Below are 21,083 nucleotides of genomic sequence, written 5' to 3'. Positions count from 1 at the left end.
GTTCTCTTAGTGTATAGAAGATTACTCATATTTTGTTACTCATATTATTTACAGACATAGGTCTCAACACATACACAGGTATTGTGTGTACCACTGAGATGCTGGAAAGAAAAACTGCTGAGATTTCCACCTCTCCAAGAGGGAGAGAGGTTTGAACCAGTTCCCAGATGTCACATGACAGTTAAAATAGAATTATACTCCTGTTTTTATTCAAATAACTACTCTAAAATTACAAAAGATAAGTACTACCTTTCAGCATGAATAAACTTGAACACATGCTAAAAATAATCCCACATTAACTCCTGAAGTCGCTGCGTTCTGGAAGGTGTAAATGGATAGAGCTTGCTTTAGATGTTTTACATAACCACATGTCAAAAAATTCAATAGAACAAAAATTGCATATCTGAAGACTGAAGGTTTTGAGAGGTAATGTCACTTATTTTTTTTAAACAGCAACTCAAATCTTTTATCTAAGATGAAGATATGTGATGCAAATAATTTTTTTTCCTCTGGTGGCATGAAAAATTTAGGGGATGGACAAAAAGGTCTAACAGAGTATAGGGATTAAGGTACAATTTTCTCACCCTCATTTAGAACCTTTTGTACTTAAGAATGTGAGTAGCCCTGATGAAATCAATGAACTCCACTGTAGAGAAAGGGACAACTTAAAATCAGGAGGCCAAGCAGTGTCTGAGCCACTTGTAATAAATGTCTTCCAGTGGCAGACTGTGGTTCCAGCTATAAACCAGAATCCTCTCCTTTTTTTATTTTTGCATATCACAGTAGATTTTTACCTGAGCCAACTGGTAACAGCACAGGACATCACCTTTTGGCTCTGCTGCCATGGAAGATACTGAGGATCCTGCAAGCTCAGAGAGGAGTTATTTACTATATATCACTTATTTCTTATAAATTTCTCTCAACACAGCCGTGTGTGGCACGGGGCAGAGGGACAGCGCAGCAAAGCTGCAGCAGCTGTCAGGGAGTTTCTTGAGGAAGGGCAGGGCTGGGCTGTGTGTGTTTCTCACAACCCAGAGGACAATTTCCATCCTTGATTCGGGCATTGCTTTCAGAACATACATTTCACCAGCAGAATGTCTGGAACTGTGAATAATAAAAGAAGCATTAACCCAAGTACACAGATTACAAGATACAGCACAAACAGCTTCCTTCTATGTGCAAGGGTGGGTTCTGTAAATCCAAGTAAAGCAATATCATAAGTAGGCAAAATACAATATAAAATGAATTTGTAAGTACTAAGCAAAGAGTTTGAGAACTACTGCAAATGGCAACTTCTGAGCATTTAAAATGTGAAAGATTATGCCTTACTGAAACAGAATTCCTCAGGACTCATCATTTGGGCTGTAGTGTCAAGCACAGAATCTCTAAATACCTTGGCCTCACTCTGACACTTTTGTACACATCTTAATTACAAAGACATGTTTTCAAAAATTATGGTATATATTATTGTAGAAGAGTTGTACTTCCCAACAGTATAGTGGTATCCAAATTCCAAGCTGATAAATGTGCAGTGAGACTCCTTAATGTTACTCAAAGTTCCAGTGTCAGGGAGGAAATGACATACTGGACCAGTTCCCAGAGAGAGTTTGTAAATTCATTTGGGGTCCCTAAACACTGTGCATGTGAGCTGGTTTTCCAATATGTTACTAGGCTCAACACTGAATAACTGGGGAAAGAAATTCCCTGTAGAGATCCCAGGATTGGATAGCCTTTACAACACAGAGTCTTTCCCTGTGGTGTCCAACTCAACATCCATAACTGGTAGGACAGACTGACTTAATTTTTTGTTACTGAGATCTATTCAGCTCATAACTGCACAGTTCTCACTGCTCTGAGTTGGTTCTGCTCTGATGACTTCACCCCCTGAAGTATAAATGCCTGCCTCATTTGGACATCAAATACCACGCACTGGGGGTGGAAGGGTTTTGAAAGTCCACAGCTCACCCTTCTGTGTTCTGACACGCATCAGAAATTCTCCCCTCTCCAACTGGAGCAGAGAAATCCCAGCACAGGCTCTTTCACAGCCAGTTACTGCAGTCATGCATTTGTAAATCATTCTCAGCTGTGGATATTTATTATTCAAACATTTATTCTTTTATCAATAAACATCCTTCAAAGCTGAGCCTTTGCTCTGTAACTAACTTGAATTTAACAAGCAAATTTTAGGCATTTTTTAAAGACCCAAACAATATGAATGTACAGTTAAGGATCTTTATCTTTGCAATCAGTCATTTGTCATCATTTTCCTTCACTCTACTTTCAAGTTTTAGCAGAACTGTGTAATATTATGTCTTACATAATACAGACTGGATAATTACCAAATGTCCCATATGTTGTAGGTCATTCCCACAGCTGCTGATGCTTAAACTCTTGCCTCCTGTTTCTCCATGAGCAGGCATCCTACCAAGTTTTGATGCACACAATAGATTGAGTGCAACAGAGAAAAAGAATTCCTTTCCTTTAACAAAAAAAGAAAGAAAAAAAGGAAAAGAAAAAGAAAAAGAAAAAGAAAAAGAAAAAGAAAAAGAAAAAGAAAAAGAAAAAGAAAAAGAAAAAGAAAAAGAAAAAGAAAAAGAAAAAGAAAAAGAAAAAGAAAAAGAAAAAGAAAAAGAAAAAGAAAAAGAAAAAGAAAAAGAAAAAGAAAAAGTTTTGAACTACCAGAGCAAAACATTTTAATTAGGCTGATAAATCAGTTCAAAGAAGTATCAGAATCTTTCATGAGATGGCAAAATTTATCCAGCTGTGAATTTGAGGAGTGGATGCCGAAGGCAGCCTGGAGTCTGGAGGAGAGACAGGAAATTATATAAACAGCTGCAGGAGAAGAGGGGTTATTTTATTTACATGAGACATGATAAGCAGCACTGCCCCTGGCACAGGGATTCACGAGGAAATTCACATTGCAGGACTGTCAGGGACTGACACTTTGAATCTGGAGGCACAGAATTCCTGGGGCTCCCACAGCCTGGTGTTTGGGAGGGGGTAATGAGAGCATTTTGTGAGCAAAGTCAGTTATGGCTCAGTGGGAAAGGCACATTGTCGTGTCAAACTATGAAAATGTAGAGCTTCCAGGAGGGTTTCTTTTTCTTTTTTCCTGCAGTTGTTTTGTTTAGCCAAGTATAATCTGTATTTTAAAGCAAACAAGATGGTGGTAACCAATGGGTCACCTCATTCTCTCACAAGGGCTTTGTGAAAGGGGAAAGTGATTGTGCTGCCTCACCAGAAAAGATGGTGATTTGAGTAAGTCAGCTCAATTGTCTGAACAATATTCTGCAAACAAGTGAAAAAAATTTGTATCAGAGAACAAAGGATGAGTCACGCAGAATTACTCAATAAGAAACAGCAAGTCAACTACCATAGGATTTGGGTGATGTGGATATCTCCTGAAATTATGCCCCACTGCAGCATCAGTCATGATGGAAACAAGACACACAGCAGTGAAAATACTCTGTCATTCCATAAGTGGAAAATTTCAGGTGACAAAAACCAAAGCAAAACTCAGTCACACTGTATTTCAGATAGCTCGTGCAGACTCTGCAAAGTGAGCCCAGAAATCTCCCAGAGAAGTCTGAGGGGCAGTGATGTTTTACCCACCATCCCCTCAGGAACAGGAGACTGATGACAGGAATGATTGAGGCTGGATTTTGACACTTGAGCATACATAGAGTAGGTGTAGAGAAGATTACAGTTATGCACACAGATGGAAGTAGATCACTGGAGAACAGAAGTGTGACAGTATTAAGACAGATAAAGTAATTTATTTTATAGGAAACGATTATACAGTTGAGAATTGTGGGGTGCTTTCTTTTCCATCAGAGTGAAAAGGAAAGAATATCTGATTTTATTCCACATGATCCACAAGATGTGTCATGTGCTTCTGATGGATTCAGAGACATGAAATGGTTTAGAGAGTGGGTGAGCATTTGGATTTCTACCTGATTGACAATGTGCAAGTCAGGGAATTGGCCCAGCATCAATGAGTATCTCATTAATTTTGGCATTAAATACTGTCAACATTGAAGGAAGAAAGTCATGTAACAGGTTCACAATCAAGACGTTGCCCTATATTTGAGGAATCAGCATTGAAATTAATATAATTTTATTAATTCCCTGTCGCAGGCTTTGCCCTGTGGAAGCTGAAACAGTTCTTATGATTAAAAGTGGGTTTTTTTTAACCAGTGTTTCTCAGTGTCCACTTAATCTAGTGACAAAACATTAAAAAACCCCAAAACTCTGCTGGAACTCACACACTGGGAATTATCTTGATGTCAGCAAGAGCTTCCACCCAAATCTGCCACAACAGGGTCTTCTGCTCAGAATTACAGGATTTTGTATTGCTTTCCAGCAGCATGCACAGATCAGAAAATATTCTGCAGTCAGGTGCTAATGCTGCTGTCTTCTGTCCCAGGTAAGGTGTGCACAAAGCAGGGCTGATTCCTGCAGCAGAGGGGTTTGTACTCGTTATGTTCTGGTATGCTGAGGCCAAATTCTCTCTTTAGACAACCCAGAAGTTCTACAGAAATTAAAATATAAAATCTGGAATTCTGCTTGAACAAGATGGAAGAAAACGAGTCTTTAAGAAGGAGAAGCAATTTGAGGTAGCTCAAAACTATTTCAGAAATTAATTGACTTTGAAATAATTGGCAATGCTATCTAGGCACCAGGTAGGCAATTATTTATTTTATGAGGTAAGACGTCTAAGGGATGTTGAAATTGGAGAGCAGAATACTTGTATCAAATATATGGGTTTTCCTGCTAGTTTTCCATAATGTTATCTGTAAAATACATGCAGACAGTGCAAAGGCATCAGAGCCTTTTGTGTATTCTTCCTCTGCACATTAGAGAGGGAGATATTAAGAGCTGAGCAAATCATCAAAGGAAATGTATGTGGCCAAATTCTCTTTGTTTGAGTAGACTACATATTTTCTGAGGCTCTGAGTCCAGAGACACCAGATGGTTGTTTTTTCTCAGATATTTAGGCACCTACACATGCAAATAGATGCCCAGCAGTATTTTCAAGCATGTCCAACGCTTCATTCTCTAAATAAGCATTAAAAATATTGATGCAACATTTTCATCCTACGATTTTTTTTTTCTCTGAAATATCAAAGGAAAAAAATACTTCTATGGAAATTTTTAACTGAAGAGATGAGCACCCCCAGGCTACAGAGGGGAACCACACAGATATTTCTGCCAAATACAACACTAACCGTGGAAAGTGATGGCAGCAGCTCTAGGAACAACCTGGCACTGGAGGAGTTAAAAACTGCAGTTAAAGAGAGATTAACAGCTACAGCCAAATTTAGTTGTGTTGCAACCATGTAGTTAAATATCTCTGTCCCTCCCTACCTTCCAGTATTTCCCAAAACTGAATGGGGACACAAAAACACACTTGGGAGGGGTGATTTGAAGAAGTCCAGCTGACATTTACCCAACAAAAAATCAGCAAAGAGTCCTGAACCCCAAAAAGAGAAGAAGGAAGCAGCTCAGAGAGGAGAAGATGAGATGTATAAACACTAAACAAAAATACCAAATTTACTCCCCCTTTTCCAGGACCATGGATCTTGTGTAGCTTAATGCCACAGCTTAACAGCCTGTGCTGGACTCTGCTGAAGAGGAATAGGGTTTTATTTATGTTCTTATGTTAAGAAGAATATATGATGTTTTGTCCTAGAGATAATATTTTTAGATTCCTGACACTTGAGTAAATTGGTTTATAGCAAAATACAGAGGAAGACGGTCTTGGGAAACAATTAGGGAGTTTTTAAATGCAACAAAAAGTTACAAGGAAAAAAATCTCTTTGCTATAATTGATAGTTTTGTCTCAAAGGGAATTAACAGAATTTTATGACTTTGATCTTCTAAAGAAAACTGAACTTTTGCTTCAGTTTCAGCATGGATGCCACAAGAGAGAAACCCCCAGCCTTTTAAAAGAGGCAATCTTACATTTGTCAGAGCTGCCCTACTGAAGTTCAGTTCAAGAGATCAGTTAGAGATTTTGTGCATAAAATCCATTATAATTAATGAACATTGATAATTAATGGCTGGCCTGATGTAGCCTTTGAGAAGAATCACAGCTTTTCTCCTTATGATCTTAATGCAACAATTTCACTTTATGATCACAACCTTTCTATCTACTTAAAAACTTAGCAAGGGGTTAAATGGTAGCAGGAGTTAGATAATTCCACTATTAACCAAAGTTAAAAGCTCTTTAGTTTGCTGTTCTCAGAGACTGCACTAACTGTTCTGATTGTGAAGCATGAATTTTAATAACAATACTGTACTGTACTCCTCACCTGCATAGGTTTAGAATTAATTAAAATACAACAGGAATGTATCTGCTTCTATCTAGGCAAGGAACATGACTGAGTAACAACATCTTCCATCACCTCAAAAGAGCCATCTCTTGCTAACACTGCTTTCCTCTGCAAAATTAAAAATCAGGTAAAGTTTTTACTTTACTAATGGGGGAAATTAGTTGCAAGTATTTTTGTTTGCTTTATATTTCATGCTGTTTTATGAGCACTGTTACAGGTGGGAAAAAGAAAATTTTGTCTTTCTAACTGATAGTGGAGTTTGAGTTTCTCAAATTTATTTCCATGAAATCATGGCAATGAAATTAAAACCAATTTTCTTGCTCCATGAAAGAGCAGGTATTCCAGAAGCAATAAGATCTTAGATAGCTAAAATAACCCTTGTCACACCCTGATAGATTTTATTGGCAGGTACATTCAATGAGCCCAAGGAGCAGAGCGGCGTTGCCGAGTATTGTAAATGCAGGTGAACCCAATGGGAAGAAATGACCATGTCTGACTCAGCTCAGAAGGCTGAGTTATTTCTTTATTATAACTATGCTAAAATACATTAATATACTATACAAAAGGAGGATACTAAAACTACAGACTACTTTCTCTGACTCTAACCCTCACACAACTCGTGACCCTCTCGCCAGAGTCCAGCCCCAGGTGGGTTGGATTGGATTGGATTGGATTGGATTGGATTGGATTGGATTGGATTGGATTGGATTGGATTGGATTGGGTTGGATTGGATTGGATTGGATTGGCCATCAGGCTCAAACAATCCTCACCAGAATCCAACCAAGCACTCACTCCAGGTAAACAATTCTCCAAACACACTCCATATAGGAAAAACAAGGGGCAGAAATAGAAATTGTTTTCTCTTTCATTTCTCTCTGTGCACCTCTATGAAAAATCCTGAGAGTGAGAGAAATGTGCTTGTGCAGCCGAGGGCATTTCCAGCTTTGCTGGGCTGGGCAGTGAGGAGCAGGGCAGGAGCATTTCTCCAAGGCTTCCCAAGGCACAGGCTGCTCCTGCACGCTGCTCTGCCATCCCCTGTGGCAGCGTGGGCAGGCACCTTGCCTTGATTACTGCTAATTACACAGAGCCAAAGGCACGGAGCTGTCACAGCTGGGGAAGGGACATGAGGACGCAGGGGACTCACAGGGGTGAGCTGTGCCAGCCTCGGGGATGAGGAAGGGTGGATTCCCTCCTGCAGGCATTGGCAGCTGCGCTTCCCACTCACAGATCTCCTTTTCCACCTCTCCCTGGCAGCTGGGCTTTCCTCTCCTCTGGCTCTCCGCAAAGGTCTGACCAGCAGCTCTCACAGAAACAAGGAGAGGGTGCTCCAGGGTTTGTAGAGACACTTAGGAATCTGGATCACCAGAAAAATTTCACCTGATTCAAGGCTGGGTCTGCTCAGGCAGGGACAGTGCATTGTCACTACTACAATAAAATTTATCTGAAATAGAAAGTGCTGACAATATGAAAATATGTAACATTTTGTAATATCAAATCATTGTCTGGGATTCAGACTCCACCACAGAACAAGGAATAAACAGACAAAGAAACCTGATGTACAGGTCTAAGAGCCTTTTGTCTCCCTTTTAGTGTGAATATCTTCAGTGAACAAAACAAATCTTTCAGATCAGCTCTTCTGTAGGAATGGAAATTACAAATTTACCCTTCTCTTGTACATCTGCAGGTGTTTTTAGAGAGCAGAAAAATAAGGATGAGGTTTCTTTTCTCAATTAAAGACTTCATAAAAAGAAATTGAAAAAAAAGTTTTTGTTCTGTCATGCTTAATTTACTTCAGTTTGGGGCACACAAGATTTCAGCTGATGGAAACCTGGTGTCTGCTGAGGACAGACCATCCCCTGCTTTGGGCAGGCCCTGTTTTCAGAGGTGTTCTGTGTGTTTTAGAGGAGGTTTCTATCATAACATCAAAAAGACCCTGGAGTTAAAAACAAGCAATGTGATTTCTTGAGTCAGACTGCTCTGAATGACAAATTAGAAATCACAAAACTGTTTTTCTTTATCAAGCAGCACACAAGCAATTAAACTCCCCAATCCCTGGCCTGCTGGCGAACGCTGTGTTCAATTTTCCTTTAATTTTTTCACAGTCATAGATGGAAATACATCTTAAAGCAGTAGCCAGCCACGCTGAGGGGCTGGTGCTCCATTGGGATGATGGTATAACTTTCCAGAGAGTGTCAACAGCTTATTAAGATTTCAGCTTCATCACCCCCAGGGTTCAGGTCCATCTTCCACCCTGTTTTAGATGGTTCTTTAGTCTTTTTTTTTTTTTTTTTAAATCTTTTAACCACATCAGAGCACCTTGCTACCTTTACTGATTAATCCTCTGGATCCCTGCAGGGTAAGGAAGTATTACCAAGTCTGTTTTTCAGACTAAGGAGGAGTTTACAAACTGAGATATTGCAAAATAGACGTCTTGTTGCCCAGAACATGACCAGAGACACCCAGGTTTGGCATGCATGCAGGGAGACAGGAACACCATGGGCTGGGAAATAACTTCCCTCTGCATGTCATGGGGATCTCCCAGGTTTAATAACTCACCTTATTGCTTGCTGTTGACTCCCCTCAGAATTTACAGTTAATATCAACCTTAAGAAAAACAGAGCAAAAATCAATAACCAGAGAAGAAAGAGGAGCCCCATCTCCCCAGGCTGTCACCTGCTGCCTGACAGACACAGCCACATCTGCCCACCCCTGGCAGACCCTGCCCAGGGCTCAGAAAGAGAGGAGGAAAAATTTCTGACACCAGACAGGTGAGTTGTACCAGCAAGAAGCCATAAATAAAGACAGATCCTGGTAATAAAAGAACCCTGTGATGATCTGTGAAGCTTCACAACAATCCTTGGCTCATCCCAAACACCTGATACTGGCAAAATTAATGCAGGGAGAAGGAGGGTGAGGCCAGAGGATTTCTGCCTGAGAGTTCAACACTTTTTCAAGAGATGACGGGGACCCCCAGCCACTCTTGGTCTGAATTCCTACAATGAAGTTAACATTACAGTTAAATAGGAAGTTTTGCAGCATACCAGTGCACAGTGCACATAAAAACTAACAGTGCACATAAAAACTAACAGTGCACATACTGCCAGTGCAAATAAAAACTAACAAAATCAGCCACTAAATGGAACCAGTGGAACAGGTAGGAGGAGGGTTATACACACAGGTGGGGGATATATTTTGTGCAAAGAGAATGACTGCTTTTAATCTTTTTGAGAAGAGACATGAATAGGAGACAGGTGAGAAGCACAATTTTCCACAACCTCCTCAAATCTCCTTCTGATCCCCAGAGGATCTATTCAGGATGGGACTGACACTGCCTCTTGTTCATATTGCAAGTTGGTGAGGGACTGTAACACCAGAAGCAAACTGTATTCAAACTGAAACCTTGTAGTGAGTTGTAACCCTTCATCCTTTCTTTTCTTACTAAAACTCAGCCCCCAGTAGTTTGGGTTAAAGGCTGGCCATGCAGATCCAGAGAACAGCACACAGCCTTGTTACTGCACACTGTGCCCTTGGAGCTGTCTCCCTGCCCCAGAGGGAGCCAGGCTGGGCCAGAGACAGTGCCAGGAGCATCCTGGTGCTGCAGGGCCAGGACTGCCCTGCCCCTGAGCCATGCAGGCAGCACCCCAGGGCCCGTCCGAGGGCTGAGCTGGCAGCCCTGGGCTGGGTGAAGCTTTTCTCCTGCTGCAGAGCCCAGCACAGCATCCACGGCCCCTTTTGTTCCCAGCTCAGCTGACAAAGCAGCTCTGTTTGACTCGGGATCTGCTTGAGTGTAAAGCAGGAACCAAAGACAACCTTTCTCTACAATTAAACTTTTTGCTTTTCCTCCCAGAGCACCTCCTGCTCGTGTTCTACCTGTGTGGATGTGTGGCAGCTGCATCCCCAGGAGTGTCACTGGGTGCCCACCCACATCTCCTGGCTGTGTGAAACTGGATCAAGCTGCACTCTGTCTTCTGAACACGCAAAGAAGGCAACTGCACAGAGAAAATGGCAATTTTTGTCAGGACCCAGGGAATTCATGCGTGACCACACAACCTTTCCCCAGGGGTGAAGCTCTTCACCCTGCAGAAGCCCCCAGGAGCTGTGTGGGGCTGCCCACTGTGCTGGGCCAGTGCAGGCAGGGCAGGGAGTCTGGGATGCTCCCACCATTCAGATTACATCCAGAGTCATTCCCCGACACCCCCTGGAGCAGTGGCAAAGCTGACTGGGGTGGCAGGAGGTGTGTGGTGCTTATTGCCCAGCCCCTGCCTGGGTGAACCACAACACTCCTCCCAGCCCAGAGGAGAACAAAGGATCTGGATGCAGCACTGAGCAAATACACACAAGATCCCTTTTACAGAATCCCAGAATGGTTTGGGTTGGAAGGGACCTTAAGGTCACCCAGTTCCACCCCACTGCCTCAGACTTATCTGGCAACTTCCTAAATGCTCCTGCTTTAGCTGGTGCAGACATGTCCTGAGGAACCTAATGGTAGAATTTAGTTTGAAATAGCACACACAAGCTCTTCTGAAATAAAGCATTTTCATGACTTCTCTGCACTTGAGCCAATTTCTTCAGGCAGCCTGCCCCATATTTAAGAACCAAAGGCAAGATCCCCACATTAGGTGTCTAGTGCTAAGTTTTAAGGCCCTGCACTTGAAAATATGTTCCTGAATATCTGAAACTCAGGCACCTGGAAATAAGTATTTGCCTTTGGAGCGAACAAAAAAGGAAAGCATCCCTGTATGTTATTTTTATTTTCTTTCCTTTATATGGTTTTAAGCTGCTTTTATGCGGCACTGGAAAGTTACAGCCCGTGATTTGTTGCATTCTGGTCTGCTAATAGAAACATCCCCCTGACTGCTGCTCACTCTGCAGAGCAGGAGGATCGTAATGCAGATTGTAAATGGTTGCATTACGGGGAAAGATAATGTTTCTTTCCACTTTCATTTCCCTCGGTTGGTGTTTATCGTGGCAGGGGTTGCGTAAGCATATGAGAGAGAGATCATGCATTATTTACCAGGCTGGGACTGGGGAAAGGCTCCAGCCTTTCAGAGGGTGGATGAACGCCCAGCAATTCCCACCCGCTAAGATTTGTGCTGTGTTTGGTGGGAGCTTGGCTGGAGGATTGTGAAAGCAAACAGGATCATCCTGCCAGCCTGGAGAGAGGCAGGGATGGGGCTGAGGGGCACAGGCTCTGCTCTCTCTCTGTTCAGCTCTGGACAGTTCATGGCAGTATTTATCTCACTCCTTGGCAAGACTGCACCAGAATTGCCACCAAGTCACCAGAACCATCAACCAATTCCTAAAGGTCTGCTGGGGCTCCAACACACCTGAACAAAATTTCTTGCTCTTGAATGTAGCTGAGGGCAGCCAAACCCAGAGATGGGGCTGACCCAGGAGGACACACAAGCCTTTCCAGCCCCAGGATTGTCCCCACGATGCCACCGGGGCCAGTGATGCTGACCCAGTTTCTAAATGGAACAGGAAGTTGCAACACTCTGAGGTTTATTATCATTAAAATCTAGCCAGGGTTAGAGGCTCTGTTTGTCCCTGCAGTGCTACTGCCAGTGCACATAAAAACTTACAAAATCAGCCACTAAATGCTGGCAGCCTTGGGAAAGTATTTTTTAAAAAATTCTAAAAACAAGAAACAAATACAGTGAAACTACTAAATAAGGAATAAGTTAATGAGGAAAAATTAAAAGGTACTGAAGACTTTAAATACTCTTTCAAATTAAGGAGAACAAAGAGAAAAGATCAGCTCTTATTTTTGCAATTAAGGTGTTATTTACGGCAATTTAGCTGTTTTAAGATTAAGCTTGGATACAGTGCCATGGAAAATACATCTTATTTACTCCCAAGGCTTCTCATCAGTTTCTAGATGAGCACCAGCCAGCCAGCCAAAAGGCAAGGGGAGTTCTGAAGTCCCTGTAAAACACCCTGAGGATTGATGCCCACACTGGGCAGCTGCACTGTGACCACTGGGAACAGCCACAGCACTGGCACCAGAGCTGAGCTACGGCACCTTCAAGGCAGGAACCTTCCCAGGATGAGAGAGAACTTTGTGTAGGAGCAAAAGTGGGAAAATAAAGATTCTGCTTCTGTGTCTACGTGCAGCCTGCATGTGAAGAGGGGTGGGAAGAGGGTGCTCAGAGGGGCTCCCTGTGTGTGCAGGGCAGGGATGCAGCCCCATGAGGCTGTCTGGGGGCATTTACCAGGCAGAGCAAACAGCCCTGTCCCCGCAGCGAGGGAACCATCCCATCCCAGGACTGTGCCATCCTCCCCAGGGACACAGCCAGGGGAACGCTCCCCACAGGCTCAGGGGAGGGAGGGATGGAGCTGAAAGATGCCAAGGAGCCCCTGGCAGAGCCCTTTCTTCTGCACCACATGTGCAGGGAGGAAACACATCAATGTCCATGACATCCCTATGCATCTTTGGTTGCATTTTTCTCCTATTACAGAGTTGGAAACATTTGCTGAGAACTCGTATGAAAAACATTAAGACTGTGCACACTCCTTGTAGGATTCAGCCCCAGATGCCTTCTTGGTTTTCCTACATATAAATAAAAGCAATAAAGGAAATAAATAAAAAAGTATGTAAAGCTTTGTTAAAAACAGTTCAGAGAGGAGAGAGCTGAAGATGGGGTGATGCTGGGAAGACATTCAGCCTTGCCATGCTGCTGCTCACAGAGTCCCCTCTTTGAAGGAGGCTTGAAAGGAGACTTTGCAACATGAGAGTTCAAACTGTGGCTCTGTTGATTTTTCCAGCCCCCACGGCTGCCTGCCTCGGCATCCAGTTCTCTGAACCCACAGAGTAAATAGGTGTAACTCCCGTGGCTCTGCAGGCAGGAGATGTGCTCCAGGGAGGAGCACTGGGGGCAGGCAGGAAAAGCTCCTGCTGCCATCCTGGAGAGCAGCATGAGGCACTCAGAGCACTTGGGCTGAAAAACTGGGGGAAGAGAGAGAGGGAGGAACAAAAGTCAAGAAAACCTTCCAGAGAGGAAGACCTCCTTGTGAATGACAAGGTCCCCAGGACTTGTAAGTAAACACACAGCTAATGCCTCGTCTGAGGATGGATGCAGGAGGATGTGAACAGGAATGTGACAGAGATGTGTCAGCTTTTTACCACCCAGCAGAGCTGCTGGCAGCACAAGGGATTTAACTGGAGCACCTGGAGATGGCAGGAGATGAGGAACATGCTGACCAGGGCCTCAGAGGGTGTTGATTTGATTTTATTCAAATCTAACTGACCAGAAGATTTCTCTTCTCTTCATTCGCCCTCTCTCAGCAGAAACATTTATTATGCTAAGTGAAATGTTTAACCACTGGCACTGTTGGCTGCAGCAGCTCATCATAAGCAGCTTTAGCATTCGCTGGGATCGGCGCCCTGGGGCTGGAGGTGGTGTCTTCCTCTGCCCAGTTATTCTTCCTCGCTCCTCTCGTCTCCCCTGCCCATTTTTCAGGTTGCAATGCGTTAAAATAAAAGTATTAACGGCGCTTATCTTTTGCATGGGAGACTGTGAGAGCAAGCTGGCGAGCAGCCAGGAGCTAATAGCAGCATAAAGCAATTTGCTGAAAAAAAGAATTAACATGCTAATTGTCAGGCTGGAGAGGGTGCTGCGGATCACAGAGGAGTAAAACAAGAAAAAAAAAAAAAAAAAGGACATTGATTAATCTAGATTTAAACAATAAAGAGCTGAGGAAGAAAGAAGGGTTCTGAAGCAATTTTCTTTTTTGTCCCGTTGTCTGCTACCCTCCCCCAGCTGAAAACCTCCAGCCAGAGCCTCAGGCACTCACGGGAATTTATCCGAAGATCTCTTCGTTTTTAGCAGCGTGCCAGTGCCAGCTGCACGGCGGGCTGGAGCCGGTGGGCAGCACCGCGCTGGGCTCGGGGCTGGGGCTGCTGCGGGGCACAGCCGGCTGGGCACGGCTGGGCACGGCTGGGCACGGCTGGGCACGGCTGGGCACGGGGACTGACCCTCGCCCGCTCCCAGGGGAGATTTTCCGTGTTTCTTTCTCGAACAAAAGGACATCGCTCTTTTTTTTTTTTTTAATTATTATCTTTTAAATTTATTTCTCTCAAAGCAATGAAAGGAGTGCCTGGAAAGCTCAAGCAGGAAGCTCAGCCTCTTAACTCCAGAGAGCGCCGTTAACTGGGATTAAGAAAGTCAACTAATGCTTCCCAGCGCCAGGATTCCGGCAGCACGGAGCCTCCCGAGGCGGAGAACCGCGGCGGCACATCCAGCAGGCAGGAGCCGCCTCTCCCCGCAGATGCTGTTTCAGCCCGGATTTGTGAGCATCCCACCCCTGCAGCGCAGCGAGGGGCGCTGAGCGCGGCCAGACCCGGCTCCAGCCCCAGCTCCAGACCCGGCCCCAGCCCCAGTCCCAGCCCCAGCTCCAGCTCCAGCTCCAGCCCAGCCCCAACCCCGGCCCCAGCCCGGCCCGAGCCGCTCCGCTCAGCCCCGGCGCTCCGGAGCTCCCGCACATCCCGCCTGACCCGCACATTTCCCCAGACGAGGCGTGCTGGAGGAACAAGGACACGAGGTACCTGTATCATTTTTGATTCATATTCGTGGATAAATGCTGTAAATATGAGCCAAGGAGGTTTAAGAGAAAGTCATTGAGCCATGCAAGTGAATTGATTTGTTTCAGACAACATGCGGCTGGGTTGCATCCTTTTGCAAGCAGGAACATTATTTCTTTCCTATGCCAAAGACTGACTGCGTTTGCCCTCCTGTTTTACTTCGGCTGTGGAAGAAATTTAAGCAAGAACATGTATAGTGAATTGCTGAATTCAACCAGTGCCACTGAAGCTCACCTAATGATTCAGACCAACACGCCCTACCTGAGCAGCACTCCGAGACCCGTGAGCTCCTCTGCTCTGTACATGTCGACAGCCAGGGTGTTAAAAGAAGGGGAAATAAATAAGCCAGACCTGGTGACTTACATCATTCTATTTTTCTTTCTGTTCTTGACTGTGACATTCATTGTGTTCTTCATCAACTGCCAGCTGAAAAATTCTTTTTTTGCTACTCTTCCTTACGACAGATCGCTCAGGGAGGCGAGGAACCCGTGGAGGACACAAGCTGTCTGACACTTCTCATTCCAGCAGGAGCAGGCACCACAATCCCTGTGCAAAGAGGAGTTGGTGCCATGTGCCAGTGCATGGATGTGACCCCCTTTAGAGTAGGGGGCAGGAGGAGATTGCTCAAAATCATGCTGTATGCCAATCTGAGTAGCTGTAAATAAAAAGCTCTGTTATGAACTGAAGAGAATGCTTTAGCAAATTTATACAGTTTTTGCAAAAAAAAATGCCCCGTGATTCCAGATTAAGCTCTGTGTGTATGCAAATGTCATCATCCACCCATTCAGTGTCCATACAAGGATAATTGTATTAACAACAATCTCTGATTTGGTCATCTGGTGGAGCTTGTTCCCCCATGTTTATGAAACTGAGCATCAAATGTAAAAAAACCAGTGTGTTTGCCTAACAGCTCCACAGAGATGAGTTTACTTTCCAGACCCGTTTCTCCCAACTGCTGCTGGAAATGCATGGTGATGCTGTGGGAGGCCTGCCAGGCAGGAGGAGAAAATGAAAAATGTTTATTTAGGCTTTTGATTGTCATTCTGTTAAGAGTGTTTTTGATGTTTGAATGCATCATCGATCAAGTCTTAAGTTGCTATTTATGTGAAACACTTACCACCTAAGGAATTTATTTTCATCTTTCATAAGCTGCAAAGGAAATTATTTGCCACAGCATGAAACCAAAATAATCAGGATGGGGAGAAGTGGGGAAAGAAAATTAATATATTTAATATTATGCAAACTAATGAAAAGAGTGAGTAGAGTGCTCCAAGTTTGATACACAATGTGGATAAGTTCTGAAAGCCATAAAACACAGCTTTATAGGACTAGTAGCTTTACTTTACCACTTCTTGCTCTTCATCTAAACCTGGCCCAACTGAAATAATGAATTATCAATATGACAACAGCTTGATTCAACCCTGGTCACTGGCAACCCCTACCAGTTCAAATTACTATCTGATTTTGTTCTAAAATCAGAACAAAAAAAGCTTCTGCCTAACACTGGTAGGTGACAATCTATTTTGTACATGATGATTTCCTGTAAACTTGCAGTTACAACACAATTCCAGATCAAGCTGCATGAACCTGGGAAGAGTGTCCATAATTCCCACAAACAGCAGGCAAAGTGCTTTTTTTTTTGTTTTTTTTTTGTTTTGTTTTTTTTTTTTTAATATCAGATGGTTCAACACACAGGAGAATTGCAGCTATCCAGAAACACCCAGTCCTAAATCCTGTTTTAGCTGCAGTTTTGGATATTGGATCATCTAAAATGGGGTTCAAAGTGGTGTCGGATGCTGCTCCTAATCCTGTTCTTGACCTGCAGAATTCTCCAGAGGAGCTGTGTGTATAGATGTCTACATAACTTATTTCATCCAAAGGAGGAGATTTTACAATGCAATTGCACACGCATACAGGCTTGCACTCAAGAACACTGACAAAATGTATATGGAAGTTTGCAAGCTTCTTCTTTTTTAATCCAAAAATTGCACAGTTGATAACACTTCCATGTCATTGGCTTTGTTACCATGTTTGATTTTGCTCCAATAAGCTAAATTACTACATAACAGATTTCAATATTTTATTCCTGGATATGTGGCCAATATTTCTTCTGAACCAAATTTAACTGGTGTAATTCCAATTAATGCAGAAAGCAACAATAAATGAAACTGTATTTATCTCAGCCCTTTTTGAATAAATCAAGTTTTATCAAATCAGGCATTTCTTATTTATTTTTAAATAATGACAGCGTGTTTTCAGCTACCAGCCGTAATGAGTATGGTCTAAGAATTTCTGCTGGCAAAAGCCTCAGAACCTGGCAGAGCACATGTTGCTTTGCACTCTTTATTTAAACATTCAAGAATAGCTCCAGAATAATCCTATTTTTCTCCACAGCCTGGTTGGAGTAATACTACAGAAGAACCTGTCATGCTGAGAGTGTTAACTGATTTTCTAGGAATGCTTTTATCCATGCCCTGTTGCTCTCATCAATATCCAGGATCATTTCTATTGCAGAAGAAAGTTTCATTAATAATATTCAGAATCATAGAATCCCAGAACAGTTTGGGTTGGAAAGGACCTTAAAGATCATCCATTATCAATTTCCCTGCCATTTTCCAATACCAAATTGCTCCAAGACCCTTCTAATCTGACTTTGAGCATTTCCAGGGATGGGGCACCACCATAATTTTAGCCAATGTACAAAACATATATGTAGGAAACATTCTGTTTCATCAGGCTCAGGATTCAAGCTGACCAAAAAATCCACTTTCCAACCACAAGCACACCAGGGAGGGACTGACAGGCATTGCTTAACTTGCTGGAACTGTTTTATGAGATGTATGACACGTGTGGGGTCCCACATGGATTCTCCATCCCTTTCCCTCATCCTCTGCCAGTCATAGTCCTGCCCCTGACACAAACACACCGTTCCCTGCATCTTTTACCAAATCCCATTTTCTCAATGTGCCTTTTAAGAGGCTCTGAACACAGCCCTGCAGCAGCCTCCCCCTCCTGATGGTTTTTCCTCAAGGCAGACTGGAGGTCAATACACTGCAACAGGGAAGATGAGTGACACACCTGGAATGTGGGCCAGAGGCTGTGAGAAGCAGAGTGTTCCCCATGCAGAGAAATTCTCACTATTACAGGCTTTGCTTTCAAAAGATGAGCAGCCCCTGTAACACTTTGAGGAGCATTCATGCACTTCACATCCACGGCTAATCACTCTGCTGAGTCAGGAGCTGAGAGTTAAAGAGGTTCTAACTCTCCCTCTGGGTCAGGGAAACAACTCATCACTTCCACCTGGAAGCAGTGAGATGCTTTGAAGTTGATGCCACCCTTTCAATGGATTATTATTATTATTGTGATATTTCATTCTGTTGGAATATTTCATTTTGTTTGAATGCACAGGCAGTGCCCACAGGGAGTTTGCCTGGTTCTGAGTAACCAGAGAGAAACCACCAGCCCTGTGCTCCTCTAGGAGAGCATTCCATAACTCATCCCATTGCTCTGCCTGAATGCTGGGTTTGTTAACATGTTGGGGCTCCAGCAGGACCCATCTTTCTTCTCATATTTCCTGCTCCAGGTGGGCTTCCCCACGAGCATTGGTCCTCCTGCACTTTCTCCTAACAAAAGTCAGGAGCTGTGGGTTTTCTATACCCCATGCCACATGGTCATGACAGTTTCTGCTGGAAAGAGCTCACCTGTTGGACTCACAAGTCAGTGAAACTGCACAGCAAGACAAAAGGCAGAGAATAAATCCTAAGAGCTAAATATTCCATGTCTGCCTGGGTGTCAGCCTGGGAACCAAGGCAGTGCTGCACGGCAAGGCTGCGCTGCAGGATCACACTCTCCAAAGCTGCACCAAACCACTGGGGCCACTGCAATTTGTAACTCACTTGCTTTAAGGAGATTTTTCTAGCAGGTTCAAGTCCTGATTTCCTGGTGACAAGCAGCTGCCCCACTCCCACAGAGCAGAGTGTGGCCAGAGCTGACCCCAGCAGATCAAAAGGTTCAGTTCAGCTCTGCCAAGGCAGTGTCCCCGCTGAACACCGCTCTGCCCAAGGTCCTTGCTCTCCTACACATTTTTAGAGCCAGGAGCTTTACCTACCTGATATTTGAAACATTTAAAACAATGGAAGATGTATCAGACTGAGATGGTGAAAGGAATACCTTGATTGTGCTCACAGCACATTTGTATTTAGGAGGTTCTTTCTTCCAGAAACTACATGTATAAGTAGAGAAGTTTGCTCTAAATCCATTAATGCATACAGAAAGTCCCCCTGGCAACAAGGTACACAGTCACATCAAGTTTTTTTTAGCTCTTCTTGACCTCCTTTTTGCCCTCCTGGTATCATCACATTCTTCCCTGCAGGGCTGAGCATCTGCATAGAGCACCACTGGTGAATTCTATTCATGGACAAAGCCTGGTCACTCCTAAGTTGGTACTTTTAAGTTTAATATACTGTACTTACCTCAATTTCTTAGAGAAAATTTAAGAATTCCTTCTATTAAAATCTTTCAGTGACACTGCTCACCCGAGACCTAAAATCTTAGAAAACAGTCTCCATTTGGCTCTTACAGAAACGAGCCCATTTTGTCTGTTTTGTGCCTGAAGTCAAAGTCACACACACAGCTCAAAGCTGTCTCAAGTGGCCCCCGAGTTTGCCATCAGAAGTTTCTCTAAGAGACTTCAGAAAATCAGGATTTGCACGAATGACTGGGTTACATAGCACTTATAACTTAGTCCTGGAAATACATTCTGGTATTGCAAACAAAAAGTTATTTCTCAAAAAGGAAATGGGGGGAAAAAAAAGAGATATTTATAAACAACAAAATAAAACTGGCCTTAGAACAGAAAAGTTGCTAATTTAAAAGGTGTGGGTTTTTTCTTCCAATGCCTTATGGAAAAAAGGAGCCCTGCAAGAAGCTGTTACAGAGAATGGCTAGAGATGACCCAACAGCTTCTATCCCCCACAAAGTCACCCTTCAACCCCCTCATCTCACACCTCCACGGGAGAGAAGTAGTTATACAGAATTTGTCTTTGGGAAGGGAAATGTCACCTCAGTATGCTTATTTCTGAACACAAGTTGGAAGCTTATTTTCAAGCCCCAAGTCTGAAAAAACCTGATTTTACATTAATCAGCTGGCGTGGATAAATACCACCCGTCATGATGAGACTTTCACCTTGTCCTCACTGTCCCACATCCCCTGCAGCAGGAACATTTCCATGGCAGGGTTCCCATCTGTGCAAACCCCACCTGCAGAGCAGCAGCTCAGTCTCTGCTAACCCAGAGCATCCCTTTGGGGGCAGCCACAACAGCTCCTGCCCGAGGCAGGGGGCTCCAGGAGGTGACAGTGACAGAGCTGCCCATGTGCTGCCCACTGTTCCTCCTCCAGCAGGGCACGGGCACACCAAACAGCAGCAGAACTGAACACAAAACTGAGCTGGCAGAAACCTGCTCTGTACCCCAGGACAAGGAAGATCTCTCCTGTCACAGGGTATGGGACACTCAATGTTTAATTAGTTGAAATGACTGTGAGGTATTTGCTTTTCACATAGCAGTGAACAGACACAGCCTCTGATATTTACCACACAGTGTAGCCTGGAGAGGGGGTGGAAGAGGGCTGTTTCACCCAAAACTTTTTTTCCATCTGTAAAAATCCCATGAATAAATAATTTTAGAGGTTTCTTGGTTACGTACTCCCAGAGTTGTTACTGTACCTCCAAATTCCCCAGAAAGACCAGTAAGGTTAAAAAACAACCAAAAAAACCAAAAACCTCTTCATTTCAACATCATTTAAAACTTTTAATAATCAAGGTATTTTGTTTGCTTGCTTTTTACTTAAAAAAATATTAATAAAAATCCACATAAAGCTTCTAAAAAGCCAAGAAGCCACTGAAACTTCATCTGACATCTTGCTCAAAAATTAGGCTGTATAATCTGTGTAAGACTACTACAGTAAATGTTCTGGGGATTTTCATGACAATCATTGTTTTGGAAGCAAACCTATGAAAATAGTATAGTATCAAGAGTTTAATTAAAAAAAATACATTTTTACCTGAGTCACTGGATTCTCATTCAGAGAAAAAAAGCTCTTATTATTGAGAAAATGTCAGAATTTCAGAGTATTACTGCAGGTAGCAGTCTGCTGGTAAAATTAAAT

At 43.3% G+C, this 21,083-nt stretch overlaps 1 protein-coding gene and 2 long non-coding RNA genes across 4 annotated transcripts; 2 read left to right on the top strand and 1 right to left on the bottom strand.

Annotated features, from left to right (window-relative positions):
* Positions 1-899: 899 nt before the first annotated feature.
* Positions 900-15,418, bottom strand: LOC140684998 (uncharacterized). Of its 2 annotated transcripts, none has more exons than XR_012058071.1 (2): positions 15,281-15,418; positions 900-8,940 (listed from the first exon to the last, which is right to left on the bottom strand). It is a non-coding gene; the product is annotated as an uncharacterized lncRNA (long non-coding RNA). The 2 variants fall into 2 exon arrangements; XR_012058072.1 differs by lacking the exon at positions 15,281-15,418 and adding an exon at positions 10,207-10,328.
* Positions 6,328-10,317, top strand: LOC140685000 (uncharacterized). Its single transcript, XR_012058073.1, has 3 exons — positions 6,328-6,462; positions 8,921-9,104; positions 10,184-10,317. It is a non-coding gene; the product is annotated as an uncharacterized lncRNA (long non-coding RNA).
* On the top strand, positions 14,729-17,130 carry SMIM32 (small integral membrane protein 32). The gene is made up of 2 exons (XM_072935107.1): positions 14,729-14,877; positions 14,986-17,130. Exon 2 carries the CDS (start codon positions 15,107-15,109, stop codon positions 15,425-15,427), a length of 321 nt encoding a protein of 106 aa, XP_072791208.1. The 5' UTR covers positions 14,729-14,877; positions 14,986-15,106; the 3' UTR covers positions 15,428-17,130.
* Positions 17,131-21,083: the final 3,953 nt, after the last annotated feature.

The sequence above is a fragment of the Taeniopygia guttata genome, chromosome 13, assembly GCF_048771995.1.
Source record: "Taeniopygia guttata chromosome 13, bTaeGut7.mat, whole genome shotgun sequence".
NCBI lineage: Eukaryota > Metazoa > Chordata > Aves > Passeriformes > Estrildidae > Taeniopygia > Taeniopygia guttata.
Note: the sequence above shows the minus strand (reverse complement) of the source record. Positions and strands in the feature narration are given on the sequence as shown.